Source organism: Emiliania huxleyi (assembly GCF_000372725.1).
Source record: "Emiliania huxleyi CCMP1516 unplaced genomic scaffold EMIHUscaffold_265, whole genome shotgun sequence".
In the NCBI taxonomy this organism is placed as follows: domain Eukaryota; phylum Haptophyta; order Isochrysidales; family Noelaerhabdaceae; genus Emiliania; species Emiliania huxleyi.
Genome location: NW_005200049.1, coordinates 60,916 through 82,485, shown reverse-complemented (window position 1 = coordinate 82,485; position 21,570 = coordinate 60,916). Strand labels below are relative to the sequence as shown.

General features: G+C 65.7%; 8 protein-coding genes across 8 annotated transcripts in view; 5 read left to right on the top strand and 3 right to left on the bottom strand.

Annotated features, from left to right (window-relative positions):
- Positions 1-1,703: 1,703 nt before the first annotated feature.
- EMIHUDRAFT_443803 (hypothetical protein) lies at positions 1,704-2,842 on the bottom strand (the record flags this gene model as incomplete). The annotated part of the gene is made up of 1 exon (XM_005777174.1): positions 1,704-2,842. A coding segment is annotated over one exon (774 nt), but the record flags the coding sequence as incomplete, so codon positions are not given.
- A 1,055-nt stretch (positions 2,843-3,897) lies between these two features.
- EMIHUDRAFT_367614 (hypothetical protein) lies at positions 3,898-4,663 on the bottom strand. Its single transcript, XM_005777173.1, has one exon. The coding sequence runs from the start codon at positions 4,610-4,612 to the stop codon at positions 4,175-4,177; it is 438 nt and encodes a 145-aa protein (XP_005777230.1). The 5' UTR covers positions 4,613-4,663; the 3' UTR covers positions 3,898-4,174.
- A 374-nt stretch (positions 4,664-5,037) lies between these two features.
- Positions 5,038-8,053, bottom strand: EMIHUDRAFT_457699 (hypothetical protein; the record flags this gene model as incomplete). Its single annotated transcript, XM_005777172.1, has 7 exons — positions 5,038-5,240; positions 5,314-5,376; positions 5,630-5,862; positions 6,138-6,194; positions 6,389-6,427; positions 6,764-7,288; positions 7,391-8,053. 5 exons carry the CDS (start codon positions 8,051-8,053, stop codon positions 5,746-5,748), a joined length of 1,401 nt encoding a protein of 466 aa, XP_005777229.1. The 3' UTR covers positions 5,038-5,240; positions 5,314-5,376; positions 5,630-5,745.
- A 308-nt stretch (positions 8,054-8,361) lies between these two features.
- Positions 8,362-9,641, top strand: EMIHUDRAFT_238301 (hypothetical protein; the record flags this gene model as incomplete). Its single annotated transcript, XM_005777171.1, has 2 exons — positions 8,362-8,985; positions 9,216-9,641. 2 exons carry the CDS (start codon positions 8,362-8,364, stop codon positions 9,639-9,641), a joined length of 1,050 nt encoding a protein of 349 aa, XP_005777228.1.
- Positions 9,642-10,250: 609 nt separating this feature from the next.
- On the top strand, positions 10,251-11,605 carry EMIHUDRAFT_443799 (hypothetical protein). The gene is made up of 2 exons (XM_005777170.1): positions 10,251-11,156; positions 11,190-11,605. The coding sequence occupies exons 1-2, from the start codon at positions 10,266-10,268 to the stop codon at positions 11,265-11,267; spliced, it is 969 nt and encodes a 322-aa protein (XP_005777227.1). The 5' UTR covers positions 10,251-10,265; the 3' UTR covers positions 11,268-11,605.
- A 729-nt stretch (positions 11,606-12,334) lies between these two features.
- On the top strand, positions 12,335-14,064 carry EMIHUDRAFT_238299 (hypothetical protein; the record flags this gene model as incomplete). The annotated part of the gene is made up of 5 exons (XM_005777169.1): positions 12,335-12,876; positions 12,918-13,284; positions 13,371-13,721; positions 13,790-13,918; positions 14,017-14,064. The coding sequence occupies 5 exons, from the start codon at positions 12,335-12,337 to the stop codon at positions 14,062-14,064; spliced, it is 1,437 nt and encodes a 478-aa protein (XP_005777226.1).
- A 1,575-nt stretch (positions 14,065-15,639) lies between these two features.
- EMIHUDRAFT_443796 (hypothetical protein) lies at positions 15,640-17,082 on the top strand. Its single transcript, XM_005777168.1, has one exon. It carries the CDS (start codon positions 15,663-15,665, stop codon positions 16,908-16,910), a length of 1,248 nt encoding a protein of 415 aa, XP_005777225.1. The 5' UTR covers positions 15,640-15,662; the 3' UTR covers positions 16,911-17,082.
- A 2,502-nt stretch (positions 17,083-19,584) lies between these two features.
- The window catches only part of EMIHUDRAFT_443795 (hypothetical protein), a 2,919-nt gene continuing 933 nt past the window's right edge, over positions 19,585-21,570 (top strand). Inside the window, exons 1-2 of the mRNA XM_005777167.1 lie at positions 19,585-20,210; positions 20,294-20,428. Of these exons, the coding sequence (XP_005777224.1) occupies positions 19,641-20,210; positions 20,294-20,428 (705 nt within the window). The 5' untranslated portion in view covers positions 19,585-19,640. The remainder of the gene's footprint in view (positions 20,211-20,293; positions 20,429-21,570) is intronic.

Genomic DNA, 21,570 nt, shown 5'->3' with positions numbered 1-21,570 from the left:
GCTCTTTGTTTATTTATGTGTACTCACACTCACTCACACACATGGCGCCTTAGATCCCTGGGCGAGGGTGATGGAGAGAAGGCTGTCTGTCGGCGCCCACAATCCCACCGAGGCGGCGGGGCAGGTTCCACGCGTTCCCTGTTGGAGGTAGGCCGCTCGTCTAGCCAATCATGACCTCCGCCTCCGAGGCGGACAAGGGCGACGGCGTCGGCGGAGATGGCGGGAACGGCGTCACTTGTGACCTGTTCGAGCCGGACCCCACCCCCATGGAGGACCTCTGAGGTCCTCCCCAGTCTCACCCCACCTTACCTCTGCCCCCCCCTCCCCCCATCCCTCTGCCTCCCATAGGGCAGGATAGCACTAGCATATGCGCCTAGTGCGCACACTGGGCCCACATAGATGTGACCCGCCCACTCGAGTGCGGCGCCCGGATGCTAGTGCTTGAGAAGACACCACAAACGCGGCACGGCCCGTTTTGGCTGTCTGCGGAGATTCTGTCTTAGGATAGCACACACATTCGGAGTCATTCGATGGCCAGAGTGCGATTGTGTGTGTGCGGGAGTTGGTTTGTCGGTAGGGAGGGGCAGGCTGCTCACCCACGTGCACCGGGCCAGTGCTTGCACTTTGAATGGAGCAGGCGGACATCGCTTCCAGGGAGGGGGGCGCCCTTCTCTCCACACCACATGCTAGGGGGGGGGGGGGGGGGTCCCACCCCCCCGGAAACACGTGGTCAGGGCCCCCCGGGCCCTTGATTTTACACCCATTTCGCAAAATTTTTCCAAAAAACTTATCCGTTGGAGCTACATGAGCCACCCCATGCTAGGGGGGGGGGTCCCACCCCCCCCACGGGGTGGGGCGTGGAGAGAAGGGCGCCCCCCTCCCTGGAAGCGATGTCCGCCTGCTCATGCCGTGGGGCTCCTGCCCGTGTCCGGGTGTGGAGATGCGAGGGTCGCCCCCCCTTGCCCCACCACTTTGTGTGTGTGGAGAAATCTCGCTTAGCATAGGTGGCTCCCGTGGTGTATCTGAACTTAAGACGACATAAGGCCAATTCCGGGTAAACCCCGAGTATACCCGCACCGGTCCAGGTTTACCCGAAAAATACCTGCCACGCGTCCCACATCAATGTCACGCACGCCTACTCCCAGGCCAGTGCGCTACTTGCGCCGCGCGCCGCGCGCCTGCTCAAGAATGCGCACCGTACCATGTGCTGCCGCTATGCGTGCCTTAAAGGCGGCTGCGGCGGAGCGGCGAGCGCGGCTTGCCGATGGTGCTAGCGATGGTGGTGCGGACGGTGTGGTGATGTGCCGACGTTCGATCCTGCTTCAAGATCGAGGCGGTGGCATTGTTCGATGAAAAAAAGTCGTTGATTGAGACGGACAGGTAACTTTGCGCTGCTTGTGGTCCGTGTGGGCCCAGACTGACAAAGACGAAGTCGAAGCAGATCGAAGTGCGCAGTGCTGACGTGTCATCCCCCTTCATACTTTACAGCGACTCGCGCACTTCGCCGGAGCGCCCCGCGGGTACGGGTGTTTGCACTGCCTCCCCGGCGTCGCGGTTGGGGGGTTGCGCTGAATTGGGGTGTGATGGGGTGTCGCTGTCTCGTCGGTGGGGTGCGTGTCATCGCTCATCGGGGTCGTTTCGTGCATGTGTTGCAAAGGTGGTGTGTTAGAGGCTTTTTTATCTCAGGGCCCGCTGAGCGTCTGGGGGGCTGACACCACTCGAAAAAGACACGACAAAAGCAGCCCTTCCGACAGACATACAGGGGCATGAATGTACACCGCGAGAGCACCGTGAACCTGACATGTGCATGTGACAACCTCAAGAGTCAAGTGCGCTCAAAAACCCGACACACACGGCAAGCACCGCGCCAGGGCTCGCTCGACGCTCTCGCCCCCCCAAAACAAGGGGCGAGGCGGCGAGGGCACGCGTGCAGCGCCTCTCACTCCTGGGACATCCACAGTGCTCTCGGCAGATCAACTACATCTACCGTCACAGTGACGGAGGTGCTCATGCCCTCATGGCATGCCATGCGCTCTCGGCTGGAGTCAACGATGACCCGCGGCACCTCCTATTCGGCCCCACTCAGCAGCAGGCCTCGGCGTGCCAGCCGACCTGCGAGAGCGCGCGTCCGACTCGCGCGTTGAAGACGCGCCAGAAGGCCGCCTCGGCGCTCAACTCCTCGGCCGTCGGTGACGGTGGCGGCAGCCGCAGCGGTGGGAGGGTGATCGGGTTCAGCGTCCGGCCGATGCGAAACACCACAGACTCCTCGCGCCCGCAGGGGAGGGCGATGAGGCCCTTGAGCGCCTCGTCCGTCTCGTCCCGCAGCACCACCAGCCGCGGTCCGGCAGAGCCCGCCGTCTGGTTGACGACGCGGTGCGGCGGCCACGAGCCTTGCTGCGACACTCGCCCAGACTTGTCCACGTTCCACACGCCGCCGGTGCGAATATTGACGGGGGGGGGCTCGGCGCTCACGACGACGCGCACGCGGGAGGCCGGGATGGTGACGCCATCTTTCTGGCACGCAGCGCAGAAGTGGTGGCGGAAGGCGGACGAGGCCTGCTCGGCAGGCGCGTGTGCACCGCAACCGCCGAGGAGCTGGCCCCAGCAGGTGGCGCTCAGCTGCTTGCGCTTGCGAGAGACCGTCGCCGGCGCAGTCTCGCAGTCCTCCTCCTCCTCCTCCACGCCGGCCCCCAAGCCGTCGGAGGGGGACGCTTCGAGCAGCGATGTCGTAGCTTGGGGCGAGTGCCCTGACTCGCGCTGCCAGTCGCCGCCGCCCACCCACTCCTCGAGCCACGCCGCCGACACTGTCTCGCCTCCCTCCATTCGGCAGCGGCGCCGCGAATCGCCGCCGGCCGCCGAGGACCGGCCCTAGTAAAGGGGGGGGATGGGCACCCTTATCGCAGCCCTTTTCGCGTCGCTGCATCCAATCTCTGCATCCTTCGAGCTGGAGACGGGGAACAGGTGTGTGTGTTTGTGGTTCTCTCTCGAGGTAGGTTCTCGAGGTGGTCCACGCAGGCGTGGTTTCTGACGGCCGACCAGTGCACGGAGTTGCCCCTTCTCCGACTGCCCCGGCTAGTTAGTTCACGGGTTTCGCGGTGACCCCATGCGTCAAACCCGAGACCTAGCGCGGGTGGGTTGGAGGGGGCTCGCTGCAGGGAAGGGCTGTGTAAGAAGCCGATCCCCGTAGTCCGCCCCACTCCTCCCCAAACACAACTTCTCTCTCTCTCCTCCTCCCCATCGGGCCGCATGAGCGGCCACGCCTCGCAGATTCGTTTTCGCGCCTGGGTGGGTCAGGCGCGCGGGGCATCCCCCGGGTCGCTCGACCAGCGATCCGAAGAGTGGCCGCTATGCGAAGGAAAGAGCGGGGCCCTCGGGGTACGCCTCCGTCCGGCCCCCTCCGAGGGGGGAAGGGAATTGCGGGGTCCCCACGGGCGCCTCTCTTCGGCCCTCCCGAGGGGGGGAGGGGAGCAAGGGGGTGGGGGGATCGGGGGGGGGGAGGGGTCTCGGTTTCGTGAGGCTAATACTTGCCTTTCGGGGAGGGTATGGGCAGGGGTCGCTATCGAGGAGTGGTCTTCCCCCACGGCCCCCGCCCTTGCTTCCCCTCCTCCCTCGCGGCAGCGAGACAGTAGGCAGCGAGAGGAGGTCTCGAGCGCCTATATGAAGGTATGTGTGAGATATGGTGAATGGGAATGGGTGGTCGGGCGGGCGGGCGGGCGGGTGGGCGGGCGGGCGGGTGGGCGGGCGGGCGGGCTAGCGGGGAGAGGGGCGGGCGGGCGGGGCGGGGCGGGCGGGCGGGGTGATCGGAGAAATCGTATCCACAATCAGCAGTGCAGCGGAGCAGCAGCAGCACCAGCAGCAGTAGCTGCTGCTGCAGCAGCAAGTGTCCTGCGCGTGTCTGGGTGTATAGAGTGTGATATTGTTACCCTGACGTACTGCTTACTCGATTGAACATTGATGTGAGGCTGAGTGAGAGGCGGAGACGGTGACCGTCTCCCATCTCGTCGGGAAGTGCTGTGATGACGAGCGTCGCAGGGCCCTAGAGTAGAAAAGTGTACGACTCCCCTGCCTATAACGGGGGACTGAGCCCCCTCACGGTACCGCGGCGCCGGAGACCCGCACGCCGCGTCACACGGGAGATGGAAGGCACAGATGGTACAAGCGCACGCGAGGCGCCTCACATAGGCTGGTCAGGGGATGGCGGGGCGATGGGGTACGGGCTCGGCGGCGGCGGCTCCGCGCCGCCAGGCAACGGCTCCGCGAGCGGCGGCCCCTCCTCCGCCACCGGCAGCGCGCAGTTGGCCCAGAACCCGGCGGGTGACTCGCGGCGCATCAGCTCCTCCATCCCTCCTCGCACCACCTTGACGGCGCCCTCCACCCGCTCCACCTTGGAGACGAGCCGCTGCAGCATCGCGCTGTCCGCCACCTGCACCGTGAACTGGAACGCCGCCTCGCCGCCCGGCGTGAGCGTCTCCGAGTGCACGTCGATGATGTTGAGCGCCTCGCGCGTCACCACCATCGACACGTCGAGCAGGATGCCGCGCCGGTCGCGCACAAAGACAACCACCGCCGTCAGGAAGCCGGCCAGCCCGCCCCCCGCGTCGCACGGCGCCATGTACCTCCGCAGCAGCGGCTGCGCGCGCGCGCCCGAGACGAGCGTGTGGCCGCCGACGGCGAGCTGCCGCTGCAGCGCGCGGCAGCCCGCGCCGGCGCGGTGCACGATGCCCGCGCCGCACGAGAGGTCAAACGCGGATCCCGCGAGCTCGTCGCCCAGCACCGGCTGGCACTGCTCGCACAGCCGCCACCCCGACGTCTCTGCCGACGCGAGCCGCTGCATCATCGGCAGCAGGTGCCCGTCCGACCGCCTGTGGACATGTCTCGGACGTGTCCTGGACGTGTCCTGGACGTGTCAGCAGCAAGTGCCCGTCCGACCGCCTCATCGCCGGCCGCGGAGACGCGGCGGGCGCGGTGGCAGGCGCGGGCGCGGCGGCGGCGGGCGCGGCGGCAGGGGCGGCGGCGGCGGAGAGGGGCGCCGTCGCGGCGGCGGGCCGCTGCAGCGGCGAGGCGGCGCGGCGCTGGCCATAGTGGACGAGCGGCTCCCGCCGCTCGAGCGAGACGATGTCGCCGTTCTGCAGGACCGTCGAGGGCGCCGCCGGCATGCCGTTGACGAGCCCTCCGTGCGAGTCGAGGTTTGGCGCGCGGAGCAGGCAGGCGGCGTCGAGCAGCGTGGCGCCGCGCGCGAGGTTGAGGATGCGCCTAGTCACAGCGTGCGCGAGGTTGCGCGAGGTTGCGCGAGGTTGCGCGAGGTTGCGCGAGGTTGAGGATGCGCCCGTTCCGCGTGAAGACGAAGACGCGGGTGCCGAGCAGCTCCTCGCGCACCTGGGCGGAGGCGGTCGCGGAGGCGGTCGCGGAGGCGGTCGCGGAGGCGGTCGCGGAGGCGGTCGCGGAGGCGGTCGCGGAGGCGGTCGCGGAGGCGGTCGCGGAGGCGGTCGCGGAGGCGGAGCTGGGGTGCAGCCGAGGCGGAGCCGAGGCGGTGCCGAGGCGGAGCCGAGGTGCAGCCGAGGTGAGGTGCAGTGGAGCCGAGGTGCAGTGGAGGCGGGCCGAGTTGGGGGGGTGGCTGGTCCGCGCGCACCAGCCGGACAAAGTCGTGGGCGCTCTCGACCTGGTCGTTCCACTGGCGGATGATCTGGAGCCAAGGGAGGGAGGAGTCGCCGCGGGGCATCTCCTACCATCCGAGATCACACGAGATCACACGAGATCACACGAGATCACACGAGTCGCCGCGGCCCGCATCTCCTTGTACAGCCAGTGCGCCGCCGCGCCGTGCTCCGCCACGTTATGCATCTCGAGCGTGCGGATCTGGACCTGTGAGATCGTGGTGGAGATATGGGGAGATATGGGGAGAGATGGATCTGGACCTGTGAGATCGTGGTGGAGAGAGAGCTGAGAGAGTGAGATCTGGACCGGTGAGATCGTAGAGTCAAAGTGGAGAGAGTGGGATGTAGTGGAGACATAGCTGAGCTCCAGCAGAGCGCGAGGAGAAGCTGCGCCCAGAGATGCAGGTGCAGCAGAGGTGTAGCGGATGGCAGAGAGAGAGCGGAGAGACGGCGGCGCCTCGCCTCCAGTGGCTGAGTGCCCACCAGCACCGTCGTGTGCAGCGAGCGGTACCCGTTTGGCTTCGGCGAAGAGATGTAGTCCTTGAGCGTGCGACAGGAGTCCTTGAGCGTGGGGTATCTCGGCTATATCTCGGCTATATATCTCCGGCTGCATCCATCTCGGCTGCAACCTCGGCTGCATCTGGGGGATATGGGGAGATATGGGGAGATATGGGGAGATATGGGGAGATGTAGTCCTTGAGCGTTCGCGGCAGCGGCGTCCAGCAGCCGTGCACCTTGCCAAGAACGTGGTAGCACAGAGCTCGGTCCTCCGCCTCGCCCGCCGCCCGGGGACCCGCCGCGCTAGCGGGAGGCGGAGACAGCACGCCGCGCGGCTCGATCGCGGGCGGCGCGGCGGCGGGCGCGGCGCCCCGTGTGGCGGGGACCTGCGCCGCCTGCGCCGCCTGCGCCGCCTGCGCCGCCTGCGCCACCTGCGCCGCCTGCTGCGCCGCCTGCTGCGCCGCCTGCGCCGCCTGCGCCGCCTGCGCCTCCAGCACCTCCGCCTGCAGGAAGTGCGCTTGGGCGTGGCCCCTCGCCGGCGGCATCCACGTCACCGTCGACCCCGCCGCGGGCGGCGGCGTCGGCGTCGGCGTCGGCGGCAGCTCGCGAACCTCCTCGCAGAGGACGACGCGGAGCGCGACGAGGTCATGCACGCGCTCGATCTCGCAGCCGTGGCGCTGCATCTTCTTCCATGTCGAGTACACCGACTTGGTGCGGCCGGTCACGGACACGGACCGGATGCGGCCCTGCAGCCATTCATCCGAGGAGAGCAAGCGCTGCACCTTGTCTTGCGACGACGCGATGACGTCCTCGTACTGCGGCGCCATCCGCTCAATGTACTCCTGCACCTCCAAGAACTCGGCGGGGAATAGGTACTTGAAGGACAGGTCAGAGAGCTCCGTCTTGAACGCCCACAGGCCCAGCCGGTGCGCGAGCGGCGCGAAGATCTGCAGCGTCTCGCGCGCGGTGGCCGCCCGCTTGTGGGGCGGCATGTGCTGCAGCGTGCGCATGTTGTGCAGCCGGTCCGCCAGCTTGACAACCACGATGCGCCAGTCCTCGGCCATCGCTATGAACATGGAGCGCAGGTTCTCCGCCTGCTCGTCGGTGTCCGAGACGAGCGTCTCCACCGCCTGCGCCTGCGCCGGCTCGACGCCGCCAGTCACGCCGCCGCCGCCGCCGCCGCCGCCGAACAGTGCGCCGGCCGCAGCGTGGCCCTCGGCCTCGTCCGAGGAGCGGACCATCTTCGGCAGCTTGGAGACCTTGGTCTCGCCCTCAACAATCTTGCGCACCGTCGCGCCGAAGAGCGCCTCGATGGCCGCAAAGTCGAGCTCGGTGTCCTCGACCGTGTCGTGCAGCAGTCCGGCGATGAGCGACTCCTTGTCCATCGAGGTGCGCGCGAGGATCGCAGACACCTCGACCGGGTGGGTGATGTAGGGCTCGCCGCTGCGGCGCTGCTGGCCGTAGTGCGCCAGGAAGGCGGTCTCCAGCGCGAGCCGCAGCTGCTGCTGCGCCGACGGGCGCAGGTACGCCGTGAGGCTGCCGAGGTGCCGGTCCAGCTCGCCGAGCAGCTTCAGCGCGGACGGTGCGCCCGACAGCCGGTCGAGCTGCGAGGAGAGGCAGGGAGCGACCGAGCAGATTTGGTCCGCCCACTCGAAGTAGCTCGCGCCGTCGGCGTATGGCGGCGACCACTCGGAACTGGGCGGAGTGTGGCTCTGCCCGAGCGGGGTGGCGCAGCGGACGCCGCCGCCGCGCACCTGGCCGCGCGCCAGACTGCGGAGCGGCGCCTCGCCGCCGCCGACGACGACGCCGCCTCCTCGCCGCCAGCCAGACAATAAGGCGTGGGCGAGCGGCAGCCACGGAAGCCACAGCAGGAAGCTGATCGGCAAAGGGCGCCGCCGCATCGCAGTCGGGGTTTTCACGCCGGAGCTTAGCTTGAATGTTTTAGGTATGTTAGACAAAGCAAGGCATGCCCCGAGTTCATTTTATATCAAGGCAGACATGGCATATCGCTCTCGGTGAACAAACGACTCGGGCCTTTCACTCCCTTTGCTGCCACTCATAAAATCGTTGGGTCGCTTCAGTTCACGAAGCCGTGGGCCGACCTTCCGATTTTATGAGAAGAGAACAAAGGGAGTGCGGGCCTTTTCATAAAAGTGAAAGAAGAAACACGACTACATGTAGAGGAATCACTGGCTCTGCGACCGACGCCATGCTACTCCTACTCGCCTGCAGCCGCGCTCGGCCGCCGCTCGCGCCCGCCGCCTCGCCGCTGCGAGCCTCCGCACCGCAGATGGTATTCGGGCCAAAGCTTCCGCCAGAGGTTGCCGTCGTGCTCCGGCCTGCTTACGAAGGCGCCGCACGTGGTGGCGAGCCTTTCGTGGTCGGCACGGAGGCAGAACTCCGTGCAATCTGGTCGGCGATGCTCAAGGTCTACGGCAACGAGGCGGACGCTCGGCTCGCTGTGGCGCGCAACCAGCAGGTCATACTCCCCTACATAAACTCGCCCGCGGTTATCACTGGCGCTCATCGGGCGCTGCTCCAAAAGTTCGGGGCCGAGGACGCGGCCAAAATCATCCGGCAGAACCCGGGCATCCTCGCTTGTGACCCCGCGGCGCTGGCCGCGACACCGAGCCGTGACATCGAGAGCGCCGCCAGCTTCGTCGCCGCCTTTGACTCGCTGCCTCGCGGCGCGCGAGAAGGTGTCCCCTTTGCCACCTTTGCGCTCCTCGCTGGCACCATCGGGGCGCGCCTCGCGACGTGCGCCGGCCGGGTGTGCGGCAGCTCGGCCGATTGGGACCTGAAGGGCGGGCTGGGCGTGCAGGCTAAGGCCTGGGTTCTCGCGCACATGCCGATGTAGTGGCACTAGCCTAAATAAATAAACAAAGAGCTGGACAAATACCAAATTCCAAATCGCAAACATAGAAACCCAAACACAGGCGGCGACGTGGCATACGAGCTCATAGGAGAAGGAGGCGCACAACTTCCAAGGACACACGAGCGAGAAGCACGCACACAGCCATGACGATGATGATTGAGCGCGTGAACACCAACTCCCCGGCACAGGCCGTGAAGAGCCGCGCACGCGGGCCGACGATTACGCAGCTGCGTGCCAAGCAGGCCGCTCTTGTGGCCGCAGCTGAGCTCGCAGCTTCGAGTAACGCCGAGGCGAGTGTGGTAAGGCACTCGCCCGTCGACGAAGCCAAGCGGTGGGCAAGCGGCAAAGGCCGCAAAGTGGGCTTCTCAAAAGCACGTGCCACCTTCCGTGGCGGCGGCACGGGAATCGCGGCGACGGCCGCGAAGCACGACTCACTCATCAAGAAGGCCCGCTGGCGCGGCACCGAACAAATTGCCCGGGAGACTCCGGCGGGCTCTGTGTCCGTAGTGACGATGCCGCACCGCAAGGACTTCGCCTCCGACAAGGAGCACCAAGTGAAGTTTAACCTGTGGCTGAAGGCGGACGGCTTCAAAAATAAAAACGGACACCAATAAATAAATCGGACACCTCTACTAGGAGATGGGTAAAAAGGAACAGGTCCCCGCCCTGCGGTCTTTGTGCAGGGTTCTTTGTGGGTGTGGTCGGCGACTAGCCGGGGTCGTCCTAATAAATAAATACAACGGACATCCCAAGCTAGGGCTGGGTCGAGGACAGACACGTCCCCACCTTTGCAGGATTTTGCAAAAGTGTGAGTACACACACTCACCCACGCATCCGCACTGCTCCAGGAACGGTCCATCCAGGATGGAAGGGTCTAGGAACGGACCACGCTCGAAGCACCACCGCCAGGTGCTTGTCGAGCTCGGCTAGATCTCGCTCGTTCTCGGCTAAATCTCGCTCGTTCTTTTTTTTGGAAAACTGTACCCCATGTCCCCCAATGTACCCCACATTCCGCTGACGGCCTTCTATCCAAGGAAGCCCTCCACTAAGCTCGTCCGCTCGCTACTATATGCAGAACAGACATCAAGCCTGGGCTAAACCAGGCGTGATTGATGGAACCACGTCGGTGAAAAACGAAAAATTGCTCCTCCGCGAGACTTCGATAGAGTAGCGCTGAAGGCGCTCCTTTTGATTGAAAATAGTACCCCACGTTCCCCGACGGCGCTCGCGTCCTGGCCATGGACACGCCAGCCTCTGCGCTCCTGGACGCCGCGCTCCTCCTGTTCGCGGCTCTCCTGCTTGTCGGGCGAGCCAGCGTCGGCGAGAGGGCAAGCGAGATGTATTGGGACACGTCAGAGATTTACGCACGTGACGAGCGAACCGATCGCAGCGTGAGGATGGCGTGTCATCCCATGTACGGTTGGCTGGAGAAGCCGCTGAACCTCATGGTCCACGATGTCGTCGACGACATCCCAAAGAAACCACGTCTCGCGAAGGTCCCGTTCGATGCAGTCATGAGAGTCGGAGTGGTGGAAACCGACATCACGGATCTCCAGATCAGAGACATCAAAATAGATGACGTTAGCTTTATAGATTGCAGAACGGTGAGAGACTTCGCTCCGATGCTGCCAAGGGCGCTCCCCAACGTCGTCAAGGTCCACGTGCACGGCATTCGCGTCACGGTCGATATGGCGTACGATTCGCGCGGCTTGTTGGGGTTTGGCGCAAGCGCTGGCAAGGCACGATCCACCGTGAAAGGGGAGATGAAGCTCACCTTGGCCTTTCTCGCTTTCGACGACTGGCACGTGTCTTCCTGCGCGGGCAATTTCACGGTGGCAGACACACAGGTGATCGGCGAGGGCTTGGGCGAGCTTGCAGTGCCAGTGCCGAACGCGCTTCCCTTCGCCTCAATAATGTGCTACGGCCTTGGCGCGGTGATGGATTCCGGGCTGGTCGGCCTCACGCTGGAGGGAGCACAGGACACACGCTACGAGGGCAAGGAGGCAACCTTTCGTGGAGTCGTGCCGATGGTCAACGAGCGGCTGAGCCGGATCGCGCCCGCGGTCCGTGGGACAGCGCAAACCCTACACGTCGACCTGCGGGACTCGGTCCACTGGGTTGAGGACAAAATGCGGGACTCGGTCCACTGGGTTGAGGACAAAATTCCTTGTCTTGGTCTCCTCCGCTCCTGCCATCCGCCACCTTCGCCGCCGGCGCCACCAGAGTGGTTGTGGCGCTGACAGCAGTAAACGCTCCACATGAAACGCTCACAGACACTGAAAAGCATGCTCAGAAGTCTCTCACACTATGTGTTGACTCTCTCAGTAAAGTGTAGGTGAGTCTAGAGGAGAGATGGGGAAAGGAGCTGTAGTTTCAGAGAGTTTGACTAGCTTTGAGTCAGTTTCATACTTTAATACGCCGTCACGTGTTCGCCCGGTCCCCGCTCGCGTCCAGCTTCTGCCGCGCGTCTGCGTGGCAGCGCTTGACACTGACGAGGTTCGTCTCGCTGACCACGAGCATCTTCACCGCCCCTCGGTGGGCGAGCCGACTCAGTTGCCAGTCAACATGCTCGGCGCCCGTTGTACCTATCCACAAATTTGGCGGTGATCAGACCGCTCCCGACCTCCGCTCGACGGAAGGGTGGCGGCGGGTGCACCCCGAGTTGGCAAAGGCGTCAAGGAGGCGCCTGGCGCCGCGGCTTCCCCGCAGCACGTAGCAGCCCAGCCACACATTTGGCATCCGCGGCTCGCCTGAGGCGAGAGAGGAGGGGTCGTCACTTGAGGAAGCGTCTACCCGCGAGCGCACACGACGCACGGGCACGCGGCAGGGCCCAGAGACAGTTCTCGGTCAGCCGTTCCAGGATGCAGGAAAAAATAGTTTCGGCGGTCTGAGGCGGCCCAGCGGACCCCAGCGGACCCGTTGGCACGGCCAGCGCGCGGGGGGCAGCGGGGCAACCCCCCCGCCTCACTAGTGTCCTTCCTTTGGTGTGAAAACGCGACCTCGCCGTCAGACGAGCAGCGCACCGTTAGACGGAGGCGCGCGAGCGCTCGGAGGCCGCCCGACACGACTCACACATGCCTGCGTTGGGCCCGCGCAGCCGGTATAGTTTTCCGGTCCGATTTTCGGGGTGCTCTGTTCACGGCACGGAAAAACAAGCAGGTAAAAGGCTCGTCCTCCGACTCTCACGCCTGCAAGCCGACCGGGGCACCGGAAAACTATTCCGAGCCGGCGGTCCTCGCGTCCGACTGTGTGAGTGACTCGTGAGCCACCCCGACACCGCTCGGACCGCCTCTCCGCGTCGGCGTCCATGCCGCCGGAGAAGTCGAAAGGTGGGCGGCCGAGCGTCGCCTGTGTCATCTGCCGAGCTGCCAGACGGGCCTGCGACGGCAAGTTTGCCGACTGCGCCAAGTACGTGTCGCTACCCACGACCGCCTCCGACGCTCCCGGCCCGTCCCAGCCAGCCTCGCCACCTCCGAGCCGGCCTGTTCGCTCCAAGGTGAGCCCGGGCGGCTCGGAGCATCGCGGCGCTCCGGTTGCCCTCGCCGCCGAGCCGGCTTACTCGCCCGATGAGAAAATGCGCGACTATACCGACCGACGCTACGATCTCAAGCAGCGGCGGACGTCGGAAGAGGCGGTGGTCGCAGTGGGAGAGCAGCTGGCCTCCGCGGGCTGGGCGGCCGATGCGGTCATCGAGGAGGATGGCAGGACGAGGAGCGGGCAGCTCGACTCCAAGCAGGCGGGCGGCCGGCTGATGGAGCTGCTCGTCGTCGCCTTCGCCTCCGTGTCGCCGGACGCGCCGCTGTCCCTCCAGCTGGAGCAGGCGGCTGGCAGTCTGGGCAAGCGGCCGTTGTCGCCGAGGCTGCAGGCGATGAGCGGCGGGCATCGCGCAGGCAGGCTGGCATGCAGCCGCCAGCGGCGGCGGCAACGGCGGCGGCAGGCGAGCCGCTGCCCGGCAAGGCGCTGGGCAAGCGCAAGGCCGGCGCGGCCGAGCCCCAAGCTGATGGAGCGGGCGGCAAAACCCGGGCTGCCCCTGCGGCGCGACTTGGCCGGCCGCCGTCCCTCGCAGCCTCCGGCGCGGCGTCGATGGACACCGTGCAGGCGATCGCAAGGCAGGCGCACGGCGCGCCCCGCAAGGCCAAGGCCGCGTTCGACGCGCAGCTGGAGGCCGCGGAGGGAGCGTCGTCGTCGACCACCATCGTCGCCAAAGCCAAGGCGGTCTCGCAGAACCTCTTTCTTTCGTCGGGCAACCTCACCGAGGTCGTGGAGGCGAGTTGCGGCGAGCTCGCGCCTCCGCCTCTCACCGCTCGCTCTCGGGCACAGCTCTCCTGGTTTTGCTCGCGCAGGTGGTGGCGAGTTTGCTGCAGCGGCCGGAGCTACGGCCGATCCTGTCGGCGCTAGGCTGGTCCGACAGTCAGCGGCGGCGGGGGTCGGACGACGCCGTCGTCACCTCGATCCGCGACTTCCTCGCGACGCACCTGCACAGCGACGGGACGCGCTTTAGCGAGCAGCAGGCCGCTTTCAACGTCCTCGTACAGGCGGCTGCGGGCCCCCTGGTCAAGTCGGAGCGACACATCGCGGCGGCGGCGGAGGCGCTAGGCGTGCGTTACGCCACCTTCAGGGAGCTGCTTGACGTGCGCGCCAAGATGGACGCGGAGGCGGCGCACGAGGTCAAGGTTGGCGGCACGCTGCTGCTGGTCTCGCGCAAGAAGCGGGGCGATGCGGCCGACGACGAGGCGGCCTTGTTCCAGGAGTCGACCCGGAGGTATGCCGCTACGACTCGAACCAGCGGACCGGCGGCAAGCGGGTCCGCCGCTTTGACGCCGAGCCGGGCTCCGACGGCCGCATTCGCTTCGAGGTGCACGAGAAGCGCACGCTGCCCTGCTCGCGCAAGGTGCCGCGGCCGAGCCCTTGCCCGATCCCTGCTCCACCCGCTGCGCGTCCTCCGCGCGACCTGACCGCCCTCCTCTCTCTCCGGCCCCGTCTGCGCAGGAGCTCTGTGAGCGCTTCATCAAGTCGCCCGAGTACTCAGGCGCATGACGTACGCAGCGGGTACACCGCGCGCGTGTATGTGTGTGTGTGTGTGTCCCTGTCTCTTATTTGTCTAAGGTCTGTCTCTGTTTGAGGTGGTCTCTCAGTGAGAGTCTATCTGAGGTGTCGCTCGGGTTGTTGCCTTAACTAGATAACATTCCCATATTCTTTAATAGCGGCTAGTTTGTCACATCACGTGGATCGATGACCCGGAATATGCCGCAAGACACGGCGCTTTCGATCAAGCAACTCATTATCTTGGACACATCCCTCGACGCGAAGAGCCATGCAGTCACCCGAATTGCTTGGTCCTCTCCTGCAAGTAGAACGAAACATTCTTGGAGCTTCCCCCTACATGCAGGAACGCATCTCATCCGTGGCGACGCGCTGAGCCACCGAGCCGTACTCGGCCGCGCCGCCGCGTCGAGGCACGGGTCCCCCGCCAAGCAGCGACGAAGCGTCGACCGATAGAGCGCCACGCCCAGCAGTATGTGCGTCGACCGCTCTCTCGAGCGGCCGCGTGGCAGTGCGTGGCGCGGGCGCCACGGGCGGCAAGCGTGGAGCCGCTGGAAGAGCCGGTGCGAGCCGTGGACGGCAGCCGCTCCCCACGTCGCCGAGAGAGGCTGCGGGAGAGGGCTCAGGAGGCCACCGGAGGCGCCGGGAGGCTCGGGAGGCGCTAAAAAGTGGCCCGGGCGCCTCGCGCCACCCGTCTGGTGGGGCCGGGTGGGCTCAGGAATTAATCCAGGATTTTAAGGTGATCCACTACACCTGACCGAGAATTGGATGTGGGGTCCCTTATGGTGGCCTCTAAGGGTAAGTTGCGGGAGCTCCACAAACCAGGTTTGATGACGACACGCACGAGCGACACACAGACACAAACAAGCTCACAAGACACACAGCCAGCGGGCTGCCACACATCCTGAGTGGGCGTACACATCACTCAGGCCACGTCCCCCCTGTCGCCCCCCCCAGCACTCCAAGGTGCCAAGAGACAAACAACAGCACAACAACACAGACAGGCGACAGGGGCGAACGTGTGAGACTAGAGCAGGCTTGCTCCGCCTCTAGCAATCTCGTCGCCGGCCGCAAGGCACGGACGAGACCGTGTGTGGGGTCTTGTGAGGTGTCTATGGACGCCCTCCTCACAGGCTATTGGCCAGCCGCTAGCCCTAACTCGCACTCATGGGTGACGACAGTTCATTGGATGAGTGGTTGCGAGCAGAGGCGCGTGTGTTGAATCTAGATCGCACGCCGTGGCATATGACTTGGGTAGGCGTGCGACCGCAGCGCGCCCGCCGAAGGCTCGACCGGGCGCGCGTGTCAGCCAGAACTTTGCCAGTAGAGCGATCCTGGTCTTTCCGAAGACGAGCCCCGCCCGCGCCACAGGTGCCAGCCGTGCCTACGCGGGAGCCGCCTCTCGAGCCGCGTCCCGCCGGCACTGTCCCTGAGTGCGTCCCGCCTTGGTTGGCGACACGCACTCGACAAGGGCAGTCCAGCCGACGGGAACGTGTCGCGCGCCGGCGACGAATGAGAATGTTGGGCACGAGCGACCATGAGAATGTTGATTGCGTTTCGTTCGGCTTGCCTTCGACTGGCCCAACATCCTCATGCACCCTTTGCTCTTCTGTGCGCTTCCGCTCACCTTTGCGGTGCAACACGTGGTGTGCGCGTTCATTCTTTCACCGCCAGTCCCTTCGCGAGTCTGCCTTTGCGCTGGAGGCGAGGTTCCACCGCAGCGCTGCGCCTCGACGTGCTCACGCCGCTTGCCGTCAGATGGAGCTTGCGGGCGGCCAGGGTGGAATGCTTGGAATCAGCGCGGGCAGGCTGGTGATGTTGAAGACGCGCACCCAGGGAGGGACGGGGGCGAGGCGAACTGCGTCGGATCGCGCACTGGCTGGTGGTGGAGACGCCCACCCCCGACGCTGGCTCTCGTCTGCTTGCTCGCCGCCTGCCTAGTCATCAGCCTCGCCATACGCGCGGAGGACAGGGAGGCGTTCAATGGGCACGCGGCTGAGGCGCTCTGGACCGCATTCATTCAGGTCCAGGTCGTCGTACAAGGGCAAACGCACCTCTTCGATGTCAGCGCTCAGACAAGCGGTCTCGAGCTGAGACGCTTGTGTGCAAAACGCTCCTCGATCCCCGCTGGTGCGCTTGGCGGCCTCTACCATCAGTCGCGGCTATTGGAAGACGACGCCCCGCTGGCATCCTACGGTGTGCGCGCAGGAAGCACCATCGAAGTCAAAGCACGGTTGCGCGGCGGCGCGCCCGGCCCACCGGCCACCTCCCGGTACGCCTCCCCGAACCGGGCGGAAGAGGGTCACTTCCTCCACACCTTTCCGGTCGACGTCTTGCCGACCATCATTGACCCCGTCACCCAAGTGCCGATTCTGGACTCAATCTCAATTTCCATCCGACATGCCATTGCGGGACGCCCCGCGCATTACCCTGGCGGATATCGCGCATTCTGGTCTCACCATCTACAGCAGCAGGGGCTGCGGCAGCAGCAGGCTCAGGCGCAGGCGCAGGCGCAGGCTACACTTGTGGCGGAGCGGGAGCACGAACGCCACCGCCTTGCGTTGGACATCAGTGCCACTGAGCGCGCGGCCTTGATCCGGGCGCGGCTGGCAGCCCGCCACTCGCCCGAACACAAGCTCCCTCTGGCAAAAGACCCGGCAGGCACCGCCCTGCCTGAGGACTCCGGCCCGCCAGCGGAGGAGCACGTCGCTCCTCCTCGTGCACCCCCACAACCGAGCATCGTCCTCGGCGCCAACGACGGGAGGATGTACTCTGAGGAGCTCCGCATCGCGCATGAGATTGCCCGCACCCGCTGCCGGCTGCGCGACGCGGGGCTCTGACGCACCGAACCCGCGCTGTGGACGGGGCGGTGGGACGCAATCGTTCGGGTGTGCGGGGTGCCATGGCCCAAGGCATGGCACTGCACCGCTTCGTCCCCTCCCACCGCAGAGCCATTTTCTCGGGTCCGTTGGCCTCTTTCGTAGGGAAGAATTTTGATACCCGTCAAGACGCCTGCTGGGGGCAGCTTTGCGATGAAGCCGTTTGTTCCCCCAGCAAGGCACACACAAGACAGATAGGAGGCGAAAGGGGATGGTGGTGGGTTCGACGAGGAGAGAGGGAGCGCGCACAGACTGACGTCAGCTCTGCTCCTGAAGGACACCTCTGAAAGACACCTTCAGAGGTGTGGTGCACCTCTGAGGCACCTCAGAGGAAACGCTGCACTTCTTTTATCGATCTCGTCGCCAGACTCCGATTTCTCTTTGTCGGGCCATGTGCCGCTCGCTCGTCCGCCCAAGTGACTCGGACGCGCGGTCGAGGGCACCCCACCGTTCCTGGGGCGCGCTGGCGCTCGCCCGCAATCGCCCCCCACCCATCCACCCTTTTGTCTTTGAGGCTGTCGCTCCGAGAAAACTTGTCTCGCAGCTGCGAGAAATTACCTTCTCGGGTCCGTTGGCCTCTTTCGTAGGGAAGAATTTTGATACCCGTCAAGACGCCTGAGCCGCAGGGCGCGCAGGGCGCGTTGGACGCCCACAACGATGAAGACCGGGTCATCCGTGTACATGTGCACTGCGTACAGACGGTGCTGCGCGCAGACGAAGGTGGTCGTGGGCGCGGGGCCCGTGCCAAAGTCCTCGTAGCGGCGAGTGGGAACGCAGGGCTGCCCGGTGGCGCGCTGGGCCTTCACACGGGCGGCGCGCCATCGCTCCGCGGCGGGAGTGGGCTCCTCCTGCGACTCAGCCTCATCCATCTCGTCGCGGTAGAGGTCGAGCTTGGCGTTTGCCCAGCGCTGGCAGAGGTTGGACGCCCCGTGCGTGCCGAATCCGAGCCGTTTCTCGGAGACGAAGATAAGCCGCGCGTCGCCCGCGCCCGCGGCATAGCGTGGGGGCGGCTCGAGGCTCTCCCCTTGGCGCAGAAAGACGACGCCCAACTTCCAGAGCTCCGAGGGTGCCATGGCGAGTTGGTTAAAGTAGTCCTTCACATCGTCGCCGAAGATGTAGATAGGCTCACCGAGCACGTGGGCGGCGCGCCGGAGGACGGCCATGTCCCGCATCACGTCGCTCAGCCGGGGCTTAAGCTCCTTGGGCCACTTGGTGCGACGCGTCCCGAGATCGGCGTGGGGCGAGGCCGGCAGCCCGCGCGCCGCCAGCCAGGCAGCCATCGCCGGTCGAGGGTCGTCCGCGAAGTACCGCGGTACGTGCCAGATGTGGGACGCCTCGTTGAGCGAAAGGGCGCGGAGGCCGGACTTATCGAAGGTCGGCTGGCGGGGGCCGCCTCCTTCCGTGATGCGGCGGTGGCGGTCCGGCTCCAGCTTGCGCGCCGCAGACCCCTGACCGTTGAGGTACATCGGCCAGAAGGGGAAGTCCGAAAAGAAGTCGTACCAGCCCTTGGCGTGGAGGCGGCGCAGCTCCTTCTCCACCGAAGCGAAGCCCTTCGGGAGCGAGGTCAGGTGCGGGACGAGGACCGTCTGTAGCTCCACGTCGGCGTCGAGCCGCGCGCCTTCGAGGAGGTTCGCCACGAGCGTCTGGTCCGGATACCCGTGTAGGCGGCGCCGGAAGAGCTCGAGGTTAAGGTCGGACTCGAAGGGCGCGTGGAAGTCCGCCACGACGCAACAGCCCTCGTGGAGCGCTCGGGTAGGCGGGCGGCAGTCCCACACCACGCCTCTGGCCCAGGGGTGCAGCTCCTCTTGCCCTATGGCGAGGGGGGAGGGCCGGCGCCGCTCGGCGAGGCTCTCGCCCGCCAGGGCCGCGCGTTGCATCGCGAGCAGGTCGTCCAGATTGAGCTGTAGCCAGTCGTAAACGCGCTGCCGGGTGCCCTCGGGCATCAGGTCGCCGACGCTGCGCGGGCAGCGGCCCTCGACTGCGCGCTGCAGCGGCGGTCGAGGGAGCCAAGGCGTCGAGGCAGGCTCCGGTACAAGTGAGAGCGGCACAAGGTCGAGCCGCTCGTCGTCGAAGGAGGGCAGGTTGGTGAGAAGACCGGGAGGGATCTCGCCCGTGTCGATCGGTCGGATGGCTTCACGCCATCCGCTCAGGAGGCTGTCCCAAGCCGCCTCGCCGAGGGCGCTCATCAGCTCAGAGTCGGCTGACACTAGCTGCGCGAGGGCGCGCCAGGAGGGCGGACCCAGCCCCGCACTCAGGGGCGGGCGGGTTAGCAGGTACTCCGGGGGCGTCTTGCCGGGCTGGCTGGGCGGGCGAGGCACCGGAAAAAGAATTTTACGACGCGCGGAAAAAAATTCAAGGCGACCTCTCGCACAGCACACAGGTTGAGAAACTGCGAAGAGAGATAGGTCATAGGAAGTGGTAGACGCCCGAGGGTGGGCGACGGCTAGCACCACACTTCTCCCCTTAAAATCCCTGTGGTGGCGCGGCGTGCTGTCCTCCGCCATCCCTGCCCTGTGTTTTCTTTTTCGGCGTTAGTGCCAGTGCGCGCCAGTCCCGTGCCCAGTGTTGTGCGAGGGAGTGTCGTTTAAGATTCTTTTTCGGGGTCGTTCTTAAATTCTTTTTCGGCGGCCGACGACAAGGGCCGGCCTGCACCAAGACGGTCCGTGCGGTGCAAGCGTCGTCAAGGAAACAATGGCTGGGAGGGCGAGTCGCGGAGAGGATTCCTCGCTCTCTCCCGACTCACGCTCCACAACAGCACGCCACACGACGTCCGACGCCCTCCTCGCGGGCGGATTCGGCGGCGCATGCCTTTGTGTCGTGGGCGCACCGTTCGATGTGGTCAAGGTGCGGCAGCAGCAGACGCGCAGCGACGGTGCAAGTCCTAGCCGCATTGTCCGCTCCATCCTGCGCGCCGAAGGCGTCGTCGGCCTCTGGCGTGGCGTCGGTCCTCCGTTGATGGTGGCGGTGCCGCAGTTTGCCTTGGTGTTTGGCTCACACGAGGCGGCGAGGGCCCTGATTTCGCGCCACTCGACCCGGCCTCCCGGCGACGGTAGAGACGCCGCTCTTGCGGGCGCCCTCGTCGCTGTGCCAACGACATTCGTCTACACGCCGGTAGATCGCGTGAAGCTGGCGATGCAGAGCGACGGGCGGCGCGTAGCCTCCGGGCTTCCGCCTCTGTACTCCTCAGCCTCGCAGTGCGCCCGCCAGCTCTGGCGCAGCGGCGGAGCTGCGAGCTTCTCACGGGGCTTCTTCGCTACCCTGGCGCCGGGACGTAGCCGCTGAGAAGCTAGCTTCTTCTCGCCGCCCCGTTTCCCTCTCCACGCTTTCCCTCTTCACGCCAGCAGGCGCGGGACGTGCCCGGGTGGGCGTCTTACTTCTATGTCTACTCGGCGGCCAAGCGTTGGCTGACCTCCGGCGGCGGTGTGCTCGATGGCACCGCCGAGCTTTCGCCCGTTGCGAGCCTCGCCGCCGGCCGGGAGGAGCCGAGAGCAGCCGAGAGCAGCCGAGAGGGGCCGGGAGGAGCCGAGAGGAGCCGGGAGGAGCCGAGAGCAGCCGAGAGGAGCCGGGAGGAGCCGAGAGGGGCCGAGAGGAGCCGAGAGCAGCCGAGAGCAGCCGAGAGGAGCCGGGAGGAGCCGAGAGGGGCCGAGAGGAGCCGAGAGCAGCCGAGAGGAGCCGGGAGGAGCCGAGAGCAGCCGAGAGGAGCCGAGAGCAGCCGAGAGCAGCCGAGAGGAGCCGGGAGGAGCCGAGAGGGGCCGAGAGGAGCCGAGAGCAGCCGAGAGGAGCCGGGAGGAGCCGAGAGCAGCCGAGAGGAGCCGGGAGGAGCCGAGAGCAGCCGAGAGGAGCCGGGAGGAGCCGAGAGGGGCCGAGAGGGGCCGAGAGGAGCCGAGAGCAGCCGAGAGGAGCCGAGAGGAGCCGAGAGGAGCCGAGAGGAGCCGAGAGGAGCCGAGAGGAGCCGAGAGGAGCCGAGAGGAGCCGAGAGGAGCCGAGAGGAGCCGAGAGGGGCCGAGAGGAGCCGAGAGGGGCCGAGAGGGGCCGAGAGCAGCCGAGAGGGGCCGAGAGGGGCCGAGAGGAGCCGAGAGGGGCCGGGAGGGGCCGAGAGGAGCCGAGAGGGGCCGGGAGGAGCCGAGAGCAGCCGAGAGGGGCCGAGAGGAGCCGAGAGGAGCCGAGAGGAGCCGAGAGGAGCCGAGAGGAGCCGAGAGCAGCCGAGAGGGGCCGAGAGGAGCCGGGAGGAGCCGAGAGGGGCCGGGAGGAGCAGAGAGGAGCAGAGAGGAGTCGAGAGGGGCCGAGAGGAGCCGAGAGGAATACGCTCGCCTCGCCCGGGGTGTGGCGTGAGCTGTGCCTCTTCACACGCTTCGCTGTGAATGTCGTGACTGGCCTCAGCCCCCCGGCCCATTTCCTTACCCCCCCCCTTTTTTTTGTTTTTTTTTCTCTTTTTTTTTTTTTTTTTTTCCTTCTCTCTTTTATTGTTTTTTTTTTTTTTTTTTCTCTTTTTTTTTCTTTTTTTTCTTTTCTTTGCTTTTTTGTTTTTCTGTTTTTTTTTTTTTTTCTCTTTTTTTTTCTTTTTTTTCTTTCTTTTTTTTCTCTTTTGTTTATTTTTTTTTTTTTTTTCTTTTTTTTTCTT